At 53.3% G+C, this 18,016-nt stretch overlaps 6 protein-coding genes across 6 annotated transcripts; 5 read left to right on the top strand and 1 right to left on the bottom strand.

The window, feature by feature from the left end:
* Nucleotides 1-1,478: 1,478 nt before the first annotated feature.
* On the top strand, nucleotides 1,479-4,839 carry NCS57_01201000 (Zn(2)-C6 fungal-type domain-containing protein; the record flags this gene model as incomplete). The annotated part of the gene is made up of 4 exons (XM_053061694.1): nucleotides 1,479-2,186; nucleotides 2,243-2,953; nucleotides 3,004-4,078; nucleotides 4,139-4,839. 4 exons carry the CDS (start codon nucleotides 1,479-1,481, stop codon nucleotides 4,837-4,839), a joined length of 3,195 nt encoding a protein of 1,064 aa, XP_052908222.1.
* A 491-nt stretch (nucleotides 4,840-5,330) lies between these two features.
* On the top strand, nucleotides 5,331-6,539 carry NCS57_01200900 (uncharacterized protein; the record flags this gene model as incomplete). The annotated part of the gene is made up of 4 exons (XM_053061693.1): nucleotides 5,331-5,517; nucleotides 5,574-5,672; nucleotides 5,727-6,088; nucleotides 6,135-6,539. Exons 1-4 carry the CDS (start codon nucleotides 5,451-5,453, stop codon nucleotides 6,537-6,539), a joined length of 933 nt encoding a protein of 310 aa, XP_052908221.1. The 5' UTR covers nucleotides 5,331-5,450.
* A 991-nt stretch (nucleotides 6,540-7,530) lies between these two features.
* NCS57_01200800 (uncharacterized protein) lies at nucleotides 7,531-10,801 on the top strand (the record flags this gene model as incomplete). Its single annotated transcript, XM_053061692.1, has 4 exons — nucleotides 7,531-7,567; nucleotides 7,617-7,656; nucleotides 7,707-7,826; nucleotides 7,879-10,801. The coding sequence occupies 4 exons, from the start codon at nucleotides 7,531-7,533 to the stop codon at nucleotides 10,799-10,801; spliced, it is 3,120 nt and encodes a 1,039-aa protein (XP_052908220.1).
* Nucleotides 10,802-11,561: 760 nt separating this feature from the next.
* On the top strand, nucleotides 11,562-12,434 carry NCS57_01200700 (uncharacterized protein; the record flags this gene model as incomplete). Its single annotated transcript, XM_053061691.1, has 1 exon — nucleotides 11,562-12,434. One exon carries the CDS (start codon nucleotides 11,562-11,564, stop codon nucleotides 12,432-12,434), a length of 873 nt encoding a protein of 290 aa, XP_052908219.1.
* A 1,439-nt stretch (nucleotides 12,435-13,873) lies between these two features.
* NCS57_01200600 (uncharacterized protein) lies at nucleotides 13,874-14,939 on the top strand (the record flags this gene model as incomplete). The annotated part of the gene is made up of 4 exons (XM_053061690.1): nucleotides 13,874-13,922; nucleotides 13,982-14,138; nucleotides 14,191-14,830; nucleotides 14,877-14,939. The coding sequence occupies 4 exons, from the start codon at nucleotides 13,874-13,876 to the stop codon at nucleotides 14,937-14,939; spliced, it is 909 nt and encodes a 302-aa protein (XP_052908218.1).
* Nucleotides 14,940-16,318: 1,379 nt separating this feature from the next.
* Nucleotides 16,319-17,417, bottom strand: NCS57_01200500 (uncharacterized protein; the record flags this gene model as incomplete). The annotated part of the gene is made up of 3 exons (XM_053061689.1): nucleotides 16,319-16,938; nucleotides 16,990-17,268; nucleotides 17,315-17,417. 3 exons carry the CDS (start codon nucleotides 17,415-17,417, stop codon nucleotides 16,319-16,321), a joined length of 1,002 nt encoding a protein of 333 aa, XP_052908217.1.
* Between the last annotated feature and the right edge of the window lie 599 nt (nucleotides 17,418-18,016).

Here is an 18,016-nt window from a genome sequence, read left to right as displayed (position 1 = left end):
TGGACGGTGCGGCGGGGTGACGTACAGTCTAGACCGTCACATGTTTCGCACTGTATACATACTGTCCCACTAACATGGACGGCATCTCAAGTTCTGCTGTCTCTTTGACTGAGCACTAACACACTCAAATGGAGGCTCAAATCTCTCAACCACGTCACAAATCTCGGCTCTCCCTCGTTCCGTCCCAGATGAGCAGAGAGGACTCTCAATTATCCCCTTCTTTGACTTTACAGTTTTACGTCACTCCGTTATACACAGAGCCGAGATATGCGGCCTTGCTGTGTGCCATCCTCCGTCTCACCACCATCTCGACCAGCAGACTTCCGCTAATATCGTTTGCCTCCCATAATCGCCGACCCTAGGCCGGCGCCACACGGGCTTACTACAGGACAGACAGCTGGAGGTCTGGTCTACGGATACAAGGTTGACAGATGCTGTAGCGGGAGCGGGACAATAAGCCCGACGTTCAGCAAGGCACGAGACGAGGCGACCAAAGAGAAGCAGAGGCAGGGCACCGCGCAGTCGGTAGGGCTGGCTGGCTCCAATGCAGCATGACATGGGGCATGGATCATACTTTGGTAAGGTAGGTCGCAGACGAGGGGTTGAGAGACCTGCCTTGCATGGAAGGTTGAAGCAGGTTTCCTCACCTTCGTTATTGCGGTTGAGGACTGCCCGTTGATTCTTCCGTTGATCCAGCTCCATACCTCGTCATCAAGCACCTCATCCGAGAGCGTCCAAGTTTACGGAATCTCCGGTCTCGTCTCGATTCCAGCCACAGAATCATGATTCCTTTACTTTCCCGTTCTCTGGATGTGGCTTGCCTGTGGAAACCCTAGACCTTCTACAGTAAGCGGTCCAATGCCCCTTGCAACGCCCAGACAGGGCGCCAGCTGAGGCGGCGAGGCGTCCGGGCTTTGACAACTGCTCGGACCAGAGACTCTGCTGGTACATGTCGAGGCATGCCGTGCGATACCGTTCTGCTTCTAGAAAGCATCTCCGTTGCTCCTTGCATAATATCTCGCCGGTTAAGACATCTTCCATTGTTGGGGAGACATGCTCTGACTGCTTCTTCCAAGCGAATTGCGGCCTCTCCTGTGCAAAAGAGAGCCGTCGAGTGATGAATCTGTTGATCGCCAACTCCGTCGCCGTGTTTTACGGATGCGTATATCAACCTATACCTGAACAGACTTCAGTTGTCAGAACCAAGAGGCACATTGGCTTCAAGACAAGACATCTAGAAGACCGCCTTACTGCCGCCAGCTCCTGTCAGATCATCTCAGACCAGTCATAGTTTTCAGCTGTTTCAAACACGCAAAGAAACACAGCCACGGCTTGAGTCCAGACTCGGCTGCCTTGTCTCGATCACAAGCATCCGTCGGCTCCCTTCATCGCCACTCACCCAACCCGCGACCGGGGGTTCGTCGAGGCCACCCTGCGCCTCCACCAGCACCCCGGAACTGCAGCGCCCAAGCCCGCTAATGCATAGCGCATTCCCCGCTGGGCCCGTCCCCTGTACAGTGCCGGCAGTGCAAGACCCAGTAGCAGCCTTAGTAGGGGCCTCTAGCGGCGCGACCATTAGCAGCAGCGCCGGCACCAGCTCCAGGTCCCTCGACTACCAGTCCAGCCCGTTCTGGGTGTCGATGATGGATGTCGTCGCCCAGCGCAGCCTCAGTTCTCCCATCACCAACTTCTCGTCGCTATCGTTGCCGTCGCAGCCAGGATCTCTCAACTGGCCATTCGACGCGCAGTCCTGCTCTGCCCTCGCCTGGGCTCCCGATCCTCGCATCTTCGACTTCAATCCCCCGGCCTTCGCTGTAAAGGCGCCTGCGACTCGACCGAAAGCCACTGGGCGGCGCCCGCGCCAGCCCGCCGCGATCTACACTTCCGAGGCCAAAGCCAAGGCTACAGCCGCGTCTGCGTCCGCAAAGAGCGCTTCATCCTCTGCTGCCTCGTCAGCGACAACTTCACCATCTTCCTCCAGGGGGATCTCCCCGCGCTCCAAACCCAAGATGCCCGGACGACCTCCGAAGCGACCCGCCAGCAACGGCGAAGATGACGGCCCCGTCCAGGCTCCAGGCAAGGCGAAGCTGCCGAGGCTGGAGCGCGGCCCTGACGACTTCTCCAGCGTTGTCAAGAACCGATTGCAGTCGTATACGCGTACGGGACAGGCTTGCGACCGGTGCAAGGTACGTCATGGCCAGGGTGGCTTCCTTCGGCGAGATACTAACCGCGCTCTTTACAGGTTCGCAAGATCCGATGCGATGCTCTTCCAGAGGGATGTTCCCATTGCACCAACCAGAACCTCGAGTGTTATGTCACAGACCGCGTCACAGGGCGCACCGAGCGCAGAGGATATCTGCAAGAGTTGGAGAGGGAAAAGAGCGACATGTTGGCACATATCCGCAACCTCGAGAAGCTGCTAGGCGACAATGGCGTCGAGGTCAAGCCCTGGCAATGGGCCCCCTACGCGCAGTACCCTTCCGGTGTGTCCTTTGACGACATGGGCAATCCGGTTCCTGATCCAAATACGGGCGACACATGGTCGCAAGTTGGAAGCGCATGGGTCAAGAACAACTTGGCCAAGCCAAAGTTCACGCCCAGCTTCCCTCGAAGTCTCTTGGAGTCACGGCCTCAAGAGAGTCATCTCGGAGTTGGAGGTGATAGCGCTCCTCTGAGCTCCATCAAGGGAACTCGATTATCCATCCTTGGCATGACAGTCGATCTCGCTTCGTTCAAGGCCGCAGACATGGACGAGCCTCCAGCTGATGCAGCTGTCTCTGCGCCGTTGTACAACAAGTCTCCTCAAGCCCTTCTGCAGTCCATCATGAACGTCAACCCTCCTCAGCATGTCGAAATGCCTTCACGCAGCGATGCCTTTACTTATGCAGATTGGTACTTCCTCACTCTGTCCGCGTTCCTCCCTATCCTTCACAAGCCTTCCTTTATGCAACTGGTAAGCCAATCTGCCAATGCTTCGCTGTTGTTTCTGCTAACGGTCGACAGTTGACGCGCATGTACGACGAACCTAATTTCAAGCCAACTGTGGCCGAATCCGTTATTGTTCACATGGTGTTTGCCATGATCTACTTTCATTACGGCACTCGAAACTGGCAGCAGGCTGATCAGTGCACTCGACTGAACGAGTCATCCAACAAACATTATCATTTTGCTCTTAGCAAGTTCTTTGAGCTGACATGTTCCCGCGACTTGGCTTCGGTCCAGGCCATGGCCATGATTGCGGTGCATACCAGGGCTTTCCCCAAACCTGGTTGTGTCTCAATCATTGCCAATCTGGCTCTGCAACGCGCCCTTGAGATGAACCTCCATCGAGAATCGAGGAAGCCTGGCGAGCCTACGAATCTTCAGCACGAACTGCGTAAGAGAGCATTCTGGGTCATTATGACTGTCTACATCGCTGTTGCCGGGCGTCGTGGAAGGCCGATGCCCATTACGGTTGAGGAATTCGACGTCGGCTTCCCCGAACCCATCGCTGATGAGCTTTTGTCGGATGAAGGCGTCGACACATCCCGCTCCATCCCCTGCGGATACTGGCCAGGCATTGTCAGTTTCAAAATCATCCCCATCTACCTGGAGATGTACTCCAACATCTACAGTGTCAAGAGGGATCCGCAAAATTATGTCAGTGTGGTCAATGCACTGGAAACCCAGATCAAGAACTGGGAAGATGAGCTGCCTACTTCTCTTAAGCTCGACCATTCTGAACAGACTGAGATGACTCGCATGCCTGCTCTTTACTGCAAGACGTGGGCGCTCGAGTTCCGTCTCTGTCTCCGTCATCCTTCGGTGGCTATGACTGCCGACAAGAAGATGATGGCTGAGAACATGGCCATCTGCGAGGATGTCTCGAGGAGAATGCTTCACTGTCAACTCGAGATTCAGAAGCACAAGTGTCTCGACACAACATGGTACCAGACGTCCATGTACACGGCTGGAGTCTTCATGCTTCTCGTGGCCGTGTGGGAGAGGCGCTTTGAGACGACTCCAGAGGCCATTGCCACTTTGCGGGAGGAGATGAACGGTTGGGTCGGCATTCTCGATGAGGTTGGCTCCTTGCTCGGTAAGTTCCACATATTCACGTTCACATTTTTTTCATCAGTCAGCCCTAACATGCGCCCAGGCTCGGGACCTAGCCTCAGTGCTGAGATTAGAAACATCATTGATCGCACCATTGCTTGGATCGAGCATGACATGCGCAACAAGGAGAACAAGGAGAGTCAGCCAGCTGTGACGCCCGAGATCAAGCAAGAGCCTGCTCAGGCCTCGGCTTACACTGCTCCTCAAGTTCAATCCGCGCCTACAAGCGGAGGAAGCCAAGAGGTGCCGTCATCGAAGGGCTACTTTCCAGACGCAGGCCTCAACGGGCAGACGCCATATCCCGCCTTGGCTTACAACGAGCACACGCAAAGCACAATGGCACCATCGGCTTATGAGACCGAGGCCATGTTCTACAGCACCAGTGCTCAGGCAGCAGCCGCAGCAGTAGCAGCAACAGCAATCCCGGCATCTGCCTCACAGGCGAATCCACTCCTTGCCTTCACTACGCAGTCGACACAGCAAGTGGCGTCTCAACCCACGGCCGACATGCTATGGCAGGGCCGCGGAAACACTTGGCACGACTGGACTACCGCCATTGCCGATAATCAGGATCGGTATAGTGCGTCGGCACTCTTGACGCTCGGAGGCGCCACGCGTGATGCCACTTCGGGCGCGGGCGTCCCAGGCGTCACAGCCGGGCCCTCAACGAACGATATGACCAGCATTCAACAGGGCCAATGGCCGTTGATGTTGTTTGACCATGTGGCGTCAAATGGGTCTTGATTTTGATGACATCTAATGGGATACGGCGTTGTTAACTGGTTTGTACCCTCTGGAGCATGGACTGGGGCGTTTTGGCTGGTGCCACCCGAGGCATTCAATTCAATGGGAAGAGGCGCCATGGCATGTACGGTTCACGTCATGTATGGTTTCATTCAGGCGCGATACTCGCTGGTAGGGAAAATACCAAGATGTCTAATGAGGGTGACCAGGATGGGTGGGAACGGATGGGTAATGGGGGGTCATGGGAGATGATATGGAGTCAACTATGGGCGGCGGTGCATCACGAACTTAACGGTAAATATCACTTATAGACGTACAAATTTAATTCACAAGTTGCAATCAACGTTCAAGCCTTGACTGTCAAGTACGCGTCGTGATGCTGGTTGTGGTGGTTGACATGCACCGCCTCTGTGGCTCAGCAAGAGCTTATTCAGCCGACCATTTACCGGGCTAGCTACCCACTTCTTTCTTGTCGCGTTCGTTCACTTCAGCCAGTTCCACGCCTACGACACTGCGAATCGACTCTAGTAAGGCGCACGCTCTTGCGCACTCGAATTGCATTGCGCGCACCCTTGTATTATCTGTGCGAACTCGCTGCGACGATCGAAAAGATGGGCAAGAAGAAGCGCGGCCACCCCGACATCGAGGAGCTCCTCAATCGGCCGTGGTGCTACTACTGTACGAACCTTGCGCCTGGCATTCTCGATGGCTGGATACTAACCATGTGATTGCAGGCGAGCGTGATTTTGAAGATTTGAAGCTTCTCATTTCTCATCAAAAGGCCAAGCATTTCAAATGCGACCGCTGTGGTCGTCGACTTAACACTGCGGGAGGTCAGTTTTCTAGCATCAGAGTGAAGACAACGCGCTGACAACTCGCCACCACAGGTCTTTCCGTGCACATGAACCAGGTGCACAAGGAGAACCTCTCGCAGGTCGAAAACGCGCTGCCGAACCGACAGGGCCTCGAGGTCGAGATCTTTGGCATGGAGGGTATCCCCCAGGACATCCTCGACCAGCACCGCAACCGCATCCTCCAGAACTTCCAGCAGGCGCAAAAAGATAGGCAGATTGCGACCGGAAATCCTCTTCCTGGCCAGGCGATGAACAACCCCAGAAAGAAGCTCAAGGTTGAATCGGCAAGCGAGCTCAAGAAGCGGCTGGAGGAGTTTCGCGCGAGGAAGAAGGATATTACTGCTAATGGAGGTGTGGATGCGGCGGCGACGGCGACTGAGAACCAGGCTACCTTTGTGAGTTTCTCGGCCTGTTCTGTACAGCGTATGCTAACATGTGTAGAATGCTCCCCCTTATCAAACATCACAAGCACCTTACGAGCAACCAGGGTATCCTGCACAAGCAGCACCTGGTGCTGCGCAGCCCTACGGCTACTCGCCCAACTCGCTACCCGCGAGGCCATCATCAGGCAACCTTCCCGCTCCTCCTGGTCTTCCTCAGCGACCGACGCAGGGTGGCGCATGGAACGGTCCAGCTCCCGCTGCTGGTGATGACATTGACCAGCTGATCCGCATGGCCGAGGCGGGTATTAAGCCCCCGCAGAAGGGTGAGGGAGAGGAGAGTGACAAGAAGAAGAAGGACAAGGACAAGAAGGGAAGGATGTTTTACGACGATGCCGAGGTCAGCCCCGAAGAGAGGATGGCTGCTCTACCACGGTATCGGTTCACACCAGAGGTTGGGGCCTAGGGCACCCGTCTCCCGTGGTGAGCTTCGTGGAGAATGGCACGGGCGTGGAATATTCTGTAAGGGGTTGTTATGGTTTCTAGGCTTATATGCATGGTTGGCGTCCTGGGTTGTAAACTATACGGTTAATGTGATGGTGCCTGATTTGCGCATGCCTCTGTGAACTTGAATCTTGTGCCGACGACCCGATGTGAAGCATTCACTCACAGGTAGACATAGCATAAAGGAGCTGTCATCATCATGCTAGGGTCTAACTAATGGAGAGCGATTATGTGTTCCTTCTCATCTCCGGTACTAGTCCAAGGATGTTGTGTTATGAACAGCGGTCTGTTTCAGCGACGATCAATGTTTGTTGTTCCACAAGTTGTTGTGATGGCCTCTTGAGTGGCCAAGTTGGCAAACACCAGACGTGGGTATTTCGTCAATTAAAGGACTCTCGAGAAGCAAGAAAGGCCTGAAGTCCTGAGAAAATTGATAACATCTTGCAAATCAGCAAGTTAAAGTCCATCTTCAAGATATGCCTTCACATTCTCACTCAAGTATTCATCTCTAGGGTATTCTCGAACCTTGATCTTGACCAACACACCCACTCAGAGCTCGCACAGGGATCCCCTGGCACACCCCTGAGGGCCACACCACGCTAAGCGTTCCCACAGCAACCACGCCCAAAGGATGCAAAAACAAACTAAACGTCACCTGGCGCCCGTGCTCGGTGCAGTTCCCAAATTGAAGAAGGCCTTCCTTTCCCACTTCAACACGCTAACAAACAGCCAGACAGGTAGGACTCAATTCATCTTTGTCCGTTTCGATCATTTTCTTCTTTTTTTTTTTCTCATGGTCGGAAATACGGGCATACGCGAGCCTTGTATTTTTTGCCGTTGAGCTTTTGTTTACTTTGAACAACGACAACTCCTCCCGTTTCTTCGATCCGTGAACGAGTGCTCGAAGGAAGGGGAGCTATCTACACGACACAATTGGCCAGAGGAACGAGATCATGGCCAATACGGGGCAGTCGTCAATCACTGTTGCCGGTAGGTTGCTTGCTTTCGGGGTGTTGAAGCTGCTGCTGACATGTCTTAGTTCGAGTTCGGCCCTTCACTATTCGCGAAGCTGCGCAAGTGTATGGAGTATGTTCCCATGTGTTGGGCACCGATCGCTGACTCTTTGCAGGCAAAAGAACGATGACGGAACAGTCTTTCTGGGCGATGGTTCTCTCGCCGGTGTCCCCGCACCGAAGCTGCACCAGCGTGGCATTCGAAACGTCATCAAGGTCGTCGACGACCGCTGCTTGTACGCGCGCGACCTTGACCTCTCTCCTCTCGCAAGCGCTGACATGACACAGAGTGTTTGATCCTCCCGAGCATAACCCCATCCAAAAGTTCTCCCGATCCGTCCTCCCCAGCTCCAAGAAGGTCAAGGACCAAGTGTTTGCCTTTGACCGCGTCTTTGACGACACGACGACCCAGTCCGAGGTTTACGAAGGAACCACTAGAAGCCTGCTCGACAGTGTGCTCGACGGCTACAATGCGACTGTCTTCGCATACGGCGCCACCGGCTGTGGTAAGACGCACACCATTACCGGCACCGCCCAACAACCCGGCATCATCTTCATGACCATGCAAGAACTGTTCGAGAAGATTGAGGAGCGGAGCCAGGACAAGACCACAGAGCTGAGTCTTAGCTACCTGGAGATCTACAACGAGACTATTCGTGACTTGCTGGTCCCAGGTGGTGGTCCCAAGGGCGGTCTGATGCTCAGAGAAGACAGCAATCAGGCGGTGACGGTCTCTGGACTTACTAGCCACCACCCCAAGGATGTCCAAGAAGTCATGGACATAATTGTCCAAGGAAACGAGTACCGAACTGTGTCGCCTACCGAGGCCAACGCCACATCTTCCCGATCCCACGCCGTCCTCCAGATCAACATCGCTCAGAAGGATCGAAACGCCGATGTCAGCGAGCCTCACACCATGGCTACACTGAGCATCATCGATCTTGCTGGTTCCGAGCGAGCCTCCGTTACCAAGAATCGCGGCGAGCGTCTCACCGAAGGCGCCAACATCAACAAGTCTCTTCTTGCGCTTGGAAGCTGCATCAACGCTCTCTGCGACCGTCGACAAAAGGCTCACGTTCCTTACCGAAACAGCAAGCTTACTCGACTTCTCAAGTTCTCCCTCGGCGGTAACTGCAAGACCGTCATGATTGTGTGCGTGTCGCCATCGAGTGCGCATTTCGACGAGACCCAGAACACGCTGCGATACGCAAACCGAGCCAAGAACATTCAGACCAAGGTTACCCGCAATGTCTTCAACGTCAACAGACACGTCAAGGACTTTTTGGTCAAGATCGACGAGCAGATGGCTCTCATCAACGAGCTCAAGGCACAGCAAAAGGATGCGGAAAAGATCTTCTTTGCCAAGTTCCGCAAGCAGTGCGAGAAGCGGGATTCGACGGCTCGGGAGGGTATTCAGAGACTGCGGGCGGCCTACGACAACTCTGCTACTGATCGTCAGGAGCGCATCAGCAACATGAAGAAGTTGAAGAGCTTTGAACGTCGTATCGGCATGCTTTCTGGATGGATCGCGGCGTTTGACAACGTCTGCGATCAGCGAGGCGATGAGGATTCGATGCCCCAAAACCTGGTGGCCATTCGAAAGACGGCGACAGGTATTCTCGTCGAGTTGGAGAACAGCCGTCACCACATTCATCAGAAATTGGAAAAGTCAAGCTGGGAGCGGGCCATCGACACGGCTCTATCGCACAGCTTGAAGCAGCTTCAGAGCACTGACGGCGCCGACATGGGAGAGATTAACAGCCTCACCCGTGAAGCTGAGCTCCTCAAGGCCAACTTTAACCGCGAAGCCTACCACGAGGTTCTGGAGCAGGACAGGGCTGGTGATGCAGCCATGGTTCAGATGCTCCTCACTGCTCAGTTCGAGATCCTCGCCTCTCTTTCTGACACCATGGGCATGGACGAGGAGTCGGCCGTGGCACATGCCAAGGAGATCATCAACCGTCTCCTCCAAACTGGCTACACCGCTGCTGGCCAGGTGGTCAAGCCTGACGGCTCCATGCCTGTGGTGGACATTTTCCCACCTACTCGCCGCGGCACACCTAAGCGAAAGAAGACACCCTCTCTCCACGTCAAGCCCATTGCGCCCCCGGTCTTCATGGCCGCCCCGACTGAGGCTGCTCCTACCAGCCCAATGAAGGCATCCCCTCGACGACGTAGGGTGTTGGGAGCCTCCAAGAAGGGCGTCAGCTTTACCCCGGTGAAGAAGAACAAGAAGGGAGGAGTGCGATGGCGAGACGACGAGTCAGAGGCTGGCACTCTGGCCGACTTTGAGAAGACACCCCAGAAGTTCAGCGACTCGTCTCCAGCGCAGCCTTCTCCTGAGAAGGCCATCGTTGCACCTGCAGTCCCAGCTTACCTTGAAGAAGAAGAATCGCTACAGCCTGCCAACGAGGAATCGAGCCCCAGTCTCGAGGTCCCCGAGGTCAGCAGTTTGGGAGCTGCCAAGCCCAGCAGGTTCCAGGCTGGATTCTTGTCGAAGGGTGCTAGGCACTCCCTTCGTCCTGATGGATCCCCTATCCCGAAAGCTCCATCCATGAGCTTGAACTTGTCATCAGGCTCCCCCGAGACCCAGCGAACACCCCCCTTGCGATCACTAGATGTCACTAAGACTGGCAACTTTTCGCCATCGCCATCTGGACTGGGCATCCCACGCCCCACGCGACTCTTGCCGACCATCAGCGATGAGAACAACCCTCCAGGGTCTGGGTCGGACTCGGAGACGACGACCACTATTGATGCTCGAAAGCTCCGTAACGCTCTGCACTCTGCCATGAAGGAAAAGGCTCGTAGGGCGAGCATGATGACAGGCACAGCTGCATCCAACGCCAGGAGAGTATCGTCAGTGGGATCACTAGGCAGCGACCGACCTGGACCCAGGCCTAGTCTGCCTGCGGCCCTCGCCAGCAGCGCCAACGGCATCTCTCGACTCCGCAGAGGTAGTGCCGAGCGGAGAAGAAGCCCGCCCATGGTCTGTTCCCCCACAGACTTGAAGCTGGACAAGGCCTTGACACCAGGTCAGGCCAGACGAATGAACATGAACGGTGGTGCTCGAACAGAACACACTGGAGGAAGCCCTCAGGGCGGCATGGCTGGCGGACCGCCCCGTCGGATCACTATTGGTGTCGGAGTCGGACCTGGAGGCGCGGGTGTGCGTCGACAGCAGAGCCAACCTAACATGGTCTGGCGATGAGGAGAAACGATTAGAGTGTTGAAGTGGAACTGACTGGCCTGGCCTGTATCAAATTGCCGTGATGGCCTTGGATGAATGATGTGCTTTTTGAGCCCGGAGTTTCGGCTACGGCGTTTGGGGGGCTTCGGCTTGGCTTGGCTTGGCTTGGTTGATGCGTGTAGAATGATAGTTTTAGTGTATGAATTTATCCCAGCAATGCAATGCTCGATACCTTGTTTACTTGTGGTCTTGCTGTGTTGTGCATTGGCGTGGTGGTCCACCAGAATTGGGATCGGAGAGGGACTTGCAAGCCGGAGTTTACGAGATTATGTCCTTTAATTGCCCATCTTTCTAGCATCTTTTCACTGGTTTCGATGGTCCACGGTGCATCTGGTGGTGGTTATCGCCGACATCATCACCACACAGCCTGGGCCGATGATCACGTTTCGGCGATAAGCCTCACAACCCTGTAAGCCACCTGCACGACCGAGTGGGCAGTCTAACCAGTCGGCGATAGGCCTTACAACCCTGTCAGCAACCTGCATGGCTTCCTCTCGTCGCACGAAAGGGAAATGGAATGGGCATTTTAACCAGTCGGAGATATAGCAGATGCCCGTAGAAGGTGCGGAATGGACCTTTGTCGGAGATAATTCAACATGTTCAGCTACTCGTGTCAATTGAGCCGTTGAAGCTCTATAAAGACGCCCATGAAGCCATTCAAAGGCTCACCACCTTCACTCCAACTTACTCACTCACAAACGCCTTCCTTCTAATCTCTACAATGGCTCCTACTCCTGTTTGGTTCATCACCGCCGCCTCATCTGGCTTCGGCCGTGAGATCGCCCTCATCGCACTCAAACTCGGCCACACCGTCGTCGCCACAGCCCGCAACGCCTCACGCATCCAGGATCTCGCCGATGCGGGTGCGCACACTCTTTCTTTCGATGTCACCTCACCTCTGAGTGACATTGAAGCTGTCGCAAAGGATGTCTTTGCTAAACATGGGAGAGTCGATTATCTCATCAATGCTGCTGGGTTCATTCTTGAGGGCTCGGTTGAGGAGTCGTCGCCTGAGGAGGTGTATGACAGTTTCAATACCAATGTTTTTGGGACTTTTAATACTGTCAAGGCGTTTTTGCCTGGTATGAGGGCCCAGGATATCGGAGAGAATGATACAAGGGGTACTGTTGTCACGTTTGGAAGTCTGGGTAGTTGGAACGGAGGGCCGAGCTACAGTGTCTACGCCATGACAAAGTCGTGTGTGAGCTCCCTCGCAGAGTCACTCAGAGAGGAACTCGCTCCGTTCAAGATCGTCGCCACAGTCGTCGAACCTGGATACTTCCGCACCAGCTTTCTCAACCCAGGTGTAAAAGTCACGACGAAGCAGCGCATCGCCGCCTACGACGATGAGAACACGCCCACGGGTCAGACCAGGAGGGTTCTGAACAAGACGGATAACGAACAGGAGGGAGATGTGAGGAAGGGGTGTCAAGTTATTGTTGATGTGCTTACGAGGAGGGATGGGAGGGAGGTTCCGGTTAGGATTGTGTTGGGCAAGGATTGCGAGGCTTTTATTAGGGGGAAGTGTGAGGCTACTGTTGGGTTGTTGGATGAGTGGAAGAGCTTGATTGTCAGTACTGGCCATGATGAGTGAGATGGGGATATTGTTTGATAATGATCTGGTTTGTAGACGAGCGCTCATTCTGTTAGAACCTGGTAACCTGCTGATGCTGAATGAACTATCTTGGACTTGAGATGTAACTCGCATGTCTGCCTGATATTGAAGGCGAAGCTTGAGAAATGACTTGACTTGCCTCTTGTAAAGCGTATCGTATTTGTCGTATGAGGTATCATTGTCTGAGGTATAAAAAATAAGTGCCGTTGACGTGCTGGTGACACTAAATGTGGTGTTCTCTTTCAGGTACGCGGTGGTGGCACTCCGGAAACTAGAAGCGGGAGGATTGTAAATATGCCCGTGAAACTCGTGTGTTCTAAGTGGCACCCTTGTGGCACATGTAGGTATTTGCCTGTGCGACTGATGGGTGTTGATGATCAAGATGCCACTGTGGCATATGTCTGGGTATACATCTCACTACATAGGTACTCAGGGGTCCAATTCACGGACTCGGACCGTTTCGATGAGGACATAGACTGAAAGTTGAATATCAAGGAGAATACCACAACCTTTCAATGACACATCAGTGAGAAACTGCAGATCGAGGCCTCTCTATCTGCGGGAGCAGACGGTGGGGATGCCATCCTCAACGCAGGGTTCTTTCCTCGTCCATCACGGTCAGCTCAAGTCAATTAGCAGTGGATCTCTTGGTAGAGCACTGCATGCCTTGGCTTGACGGCTGACCAGGCTCGGATGTCGGTCATCCCCAGAGCCGCTAGATGGAGATCTTGGCGTTGAGCGGTTTGTTGGTTGCGAGATTAGGCGTTGAGCGAGGCTTTCTTGCGGGCGATTCACACGATCAAGAGACTGGACAAGTCAGATCTCCTGATCGAAGCACGTTTTACGTATTTTTAGCGAGGCCTCAACTCCACCGGCATGTATTCCGTCACGGAATTGGACAGCCAAGTGTAGCCGCCCTGATGATGCCAAGCAGCTAACACTCCAGCTCATGTAAGTGGCGTTTCTAAGCTTAAATGAGAGGACAATGGGGATAGCTGTACCCCCCCGATCGACATGATCCATTCGGGTATCGGACTTGCTTTTTGATGCAGGAGTGCCTACGCCCGGTCAACGTGGGCAACAAGGTTGACGACTGGGGATTGATTCTACTTTATTTGCGAGTTTCCACCTTTGTGGGAACCCGAGGCGGTTATAATTGGTGTCGAACATTGCCAAGGAGTGATCTTGAGATGGGGTTGTGGAGTGAGATGTGGTGGGTAAAGCTGAGCCCAGCCTTGAGGCAAACTAGCTCACTGCGTTAGTTGTAACTGGGGTTTGAGATGGTTACCTTGGCAGACTTATTGAGAGATGTTGAAGTGCCAATAAAAGACCTCGACGTCCCAGGTCTACTTGTGATTTGGATACACAGATCAGCCCTGAACAACATACACGAAGCCATCACACCAGAATTCGCAACCATGTCTCTTCCGCCCGCCGAGAAGCTCCCCCTCTATGTTCGCGGTGACAGTAAGTTTAATAATTCTTCACAAACACCAGGGTTGTGCTCACAAATTACTACTTGCCAGTCCGAGAAAAGTGGGATCCCAAGAAGCCCGAGTATGAGGCGGAAATCTCGGAGATCCTTGGAGAGCCATGGACTATTGACATCGATCCTCACAAGATCTGGCCGTATGCGGAGGAGGATAGCTGGGCCAAGAGATACACTGGCGAGCTCATGAGGGAGTAGGCGGCCGAAATCAACACCCAACACAAACCCGACGCTGACCCTTGCCAGTTATGTCAAATCCGCCGTGTCAAACTTTCGAACTTTCGTAAACAACCTTGGGGAAGCTCACAAGGATGAACTCAACAAGATCTGCACCGCTCACGTGCTGACCATGGCCGCGGATGCTAACGGCAAGACCGACTACTGTAGCTGTGAAGTGTCACCGGATGGCGAGCTGGTCATGATCTTTCATCCCGAAAAGCTCGGAGTCAATATTGACAATGCCCTCATGACTGACTTCGTGAAGGACGCACTCGATGCCGCGCCTTCGGACCCTGGCCCGATGAGTTACCGTGTGCGTATGCAGGCTCTCAAGTACCAGGAGCGCATCAAGGAGAAGCAAGAAGAGCTCAATGCCATGCTCCAGAAGGAGGTTGCTTTTGATCCCAACTGGGAGGCCGTCTTCGACAAGATGAACTCTGCTGAGGATGCGGTTGAGAACTGGCGGTACGGCACTGGTGATCAGATCAGGTGGTACTTTGGGGCCCTTGTGTCGAGGATGAATGGAGACGGCTTTGGGACCAATGATGTCTTGAGGGAGGGGTTCCTCGAGGCTGTGGAGAAGAGCACAATTGCATTTCGTGTCGTGGATAAGACGGAGGAGACGTATAATGAGTACGTTCTGGAGGATGGCGTGTTCTACATCCAGGTGAGTGCTTCAAGGTTATTCGAGACTGCTGCTAACGTGAAGGTAGACCACACCTAGTCGATTCGGCGTCAACATTGACCGGACTGGTCCGCTGGTTGAGATCTTGTAGGGAGAATCAGGATGGACGTGTTGATTGAAAGCCTGCTGTAGCTTAGCTATTAAGACTCAGAATTCAAAGAGTACCTCAGCGTAGAAGATATCACGCTGCCAACCTCTGCAGAGTGAGTGATTTAGTGTCAGCATCACAGATCGCTTTTGGCTGGGTATTTATACGCCCTAAGAATCCCGTATCCTAGAGTCTCTGCCTCCTCAACGATATCCGACTCATCGGGCTCCTTAGCTACTACGGACATGCCGTGCAAGCCGGCTTCAGATGATTGCGGGAGTTCACGCGGGTCAAGCATAACTAAACAATACACGAGGACGGCAAAAGAGTAACTCATCCTAGATGTTAGGTAATTATATATATAAAATATGCCCATATATTGGGGTATTTTAGATCTTCTTTTATCTATTCTTTCATACTCATTATTATACCTTCATCAATATACTTAGGGGAGGATATTTTAACACTTCCATATCAGGCGTACCGTTCTCCCCTCAACACCCCTGTGTACCCAAGGTTCGGACCAAGTTGAGTCTCATCCGGTTTCTCTCTGCGATGCTGCGCAAGGAAAGATTGTAGGGTGCCGGATCGAATATAGGGGATTGAAGGGCTTCGGCAAGCGAGACACCGACCTCGATCGGATGAGGCGATGATGCTGGTATTTGGATTGCAGAACCCGGGATATGGGATGGTTGGGGCGTATAGCTGGCCAGCATAGTATGATATGAGAGCAAGGTTTGTTACTGGGTCGAGCACCGAAATCATATGGAGATAGCCCGCACGCCTGTAGTAACTTGACATCCCAATGAGGCTGATGTCGTTGAGAAGGCAGGGAGCAAAGATTCCTTCCGACCTCTCTCAGCAGTTCCCGTTCCCCAAAGCCAGACCAGAGAGGTCCTCAGCATAGAGTGAGGCACAACCCCGACCCAATGCTCTGTTGATTTTAGGCATCGGGGTTTAATGCCGGCATGTGTCAATAACTATGTCTTTTTTATTATGGCTGATGGCTTCTTTTAGAAACATCACTTGTTTCACAGTCACAACAATGCTCTGTGGCAATGTCTGGACTCCCCAGCAAATGAAATATAGCGAGGACTGGCTCTCTATGTGAGAGAGATAATAGCTAGAGTAATCTTACACTCCGAGTCTTGAAAGAAACTATCAAGTAAAACTACTGTTGCTGTCGTGACTAGCTATTCGAGAGGAAGAGTCGCCACATTAACAACATCGGCGTGTGTTTCTGATATACCTATAGAAGCTGTATACGCAATCGTGTTCCATTCAAAGGGCAAAAATCATGTAGTTTCTAGCAAAACAAGAGATCTCTCTGGCGGAGTATCGTTGGTTGAGATTCTGTAGATCCTGCCCTGAATGTCACCAGTTTAAGATTCCTTGCCTCTGCCTAGGACACTCATAAACGTGCTCTCCGTAAACGCCCACACCCGTTCCATCATCCCATCTTTAAGATACCCAGCCACAAGCGGACTCTCAGGAAGAATCTCACTATCAGCACCAACTCTAAACACCGCTAAAGTCGATCCGGATCGATCCCCCTTTGCCTTGAAAGCCTCAGTGGTAATCAAGAACAGCTGTCTCGCTGCACACTCCCGCACAGACATGTTAAACGGCGCAGCCAGCAGCATCAGAACCCCAATGACGCCCTTCAAAGGTTGCCCAAACCCTTCCATAATATTGGTCCCCCGGACAGGGCCAGGGTAGACGTGCAAGAACGAAACATCGGGGTTCCCGCGGGCGAGATACTCGAGGGACAGCGTGTGCATGGCTATCGCCTGTCGGGAGCAGGCTTTCAGGCTGTAGTTGTCTCTCATGGGGAGGTCGTCTTTGAAAATGTTGCCTTCATTCCCTGCCCCGAGGACTGAGATGACGCGGGATGGGCGGCCGTTGGCGGCGGCGTTTTTGAGAAGGGGGAGGAGGTTGGCGACTGCTCGGATACGAGAAAAGTACATGAGGCTGTACATTTTATCTAGGCCTTCTTCCGTATCTAGACATTTTTTCAGTTGCCAAGGCTCGCATAACTGTCGAGATGACGTACCGTTGCGGCCTTTGGGATTCAAGATACCCGCGGTCAAGAAAAGGAGATCGATCGCGGTCTCCTTTTGAGCCACCGAGCGACAAAGGTCATCCACGTTCCGTATCAAAGAGAGATCGCTCTGTATAAAGTGAACCTCGGCCGAGGAGTTGATTGCTCCAAGTTCCTGTGTAAGGTGAGATGCCGCTGACTCGTTCCGGCCGACGATGTAGAGTTTCGGTTCCTTGAAACTGGTGACCAACTCGCGGCATGTCGCGGCTCCGATGCCACCCGTGCCTCCCACTGATATTGTATTAGCCTTTTCTTCCGAGATTGCGAGTTAACGTACTCATCACGGCAACAATTCGAGTCTTGTTGGCAACTTGGGTGTTGGCAACTTGGGTGTTGGCAACTTGGGAGTTGGGCTGCTGGATGGAGGATAGAGAGGGCATGATTGGGAATGGCCTGATGAACAAATTCGACTGCAAAAAACAGAAGAGGATAGAGAACTCTGATGATGGCCAGTAAGACGAAGACTTGCCACGGCCTTCTTATGCACCGCTTCGACCTTTTCTCCTAGCACAACTAATGGTATTTTGAAATGGCAGGGACCTTCCAGAGCTAGGTTCGTCCCAAACTATATCGCAAACATGCACCAAAATGGTTTAGTTGTGTTTATCGTGGCTGATTCCGGAGCTCAATCAACCCTCAGTCTGGTTGATCCAGCCGGCCGGCTGCCATCATTCGGAGGCGGCTAATTTCCGAACCCGAAAGGTCCAATGTCATTCCGCACGTTTCAATGCTCTCTCGTTATGCCGGGCCGTGATCTGGTACTTCGGAGTAGGCGGTCAGGTCGAGATTTGTTTAGCGGCGGAGTAACAAGAAGGCCGAATGGAACAGAGCGACCAATTATATTCCAGCATCGCATGGCTATCTCGAAATGGTTTAGATGGATATGGGTTTAGATGGATATGGCTTCGTGTAAGTGGCTCCTCAGGCATTGTCTGAGAGCGGAGGTTCTTGCTCTATAAAGCCGCCCTTTACCTACTTG

Source organism: Fusarium keratoplasticum, chromosome 10 (assembly GCF_025433545.1).
Source record: "Fusarium keratoplasticum isolate Fu6.1 chromosome 10, whole genome shotgun sequence".
NCBI classification, from domain to species: Eukaryota; Fungi; Ascomycota; class Sordariomycetes; order Hypocreales; family Nectriaceae; genus Fusarium; species Fusarium keratoplasticum.
The sequence above is the reverse complement of the archived record's forward strand: the minus strand, read 5'-3'. Positions and strand labels throughout refer to the sequence as shown.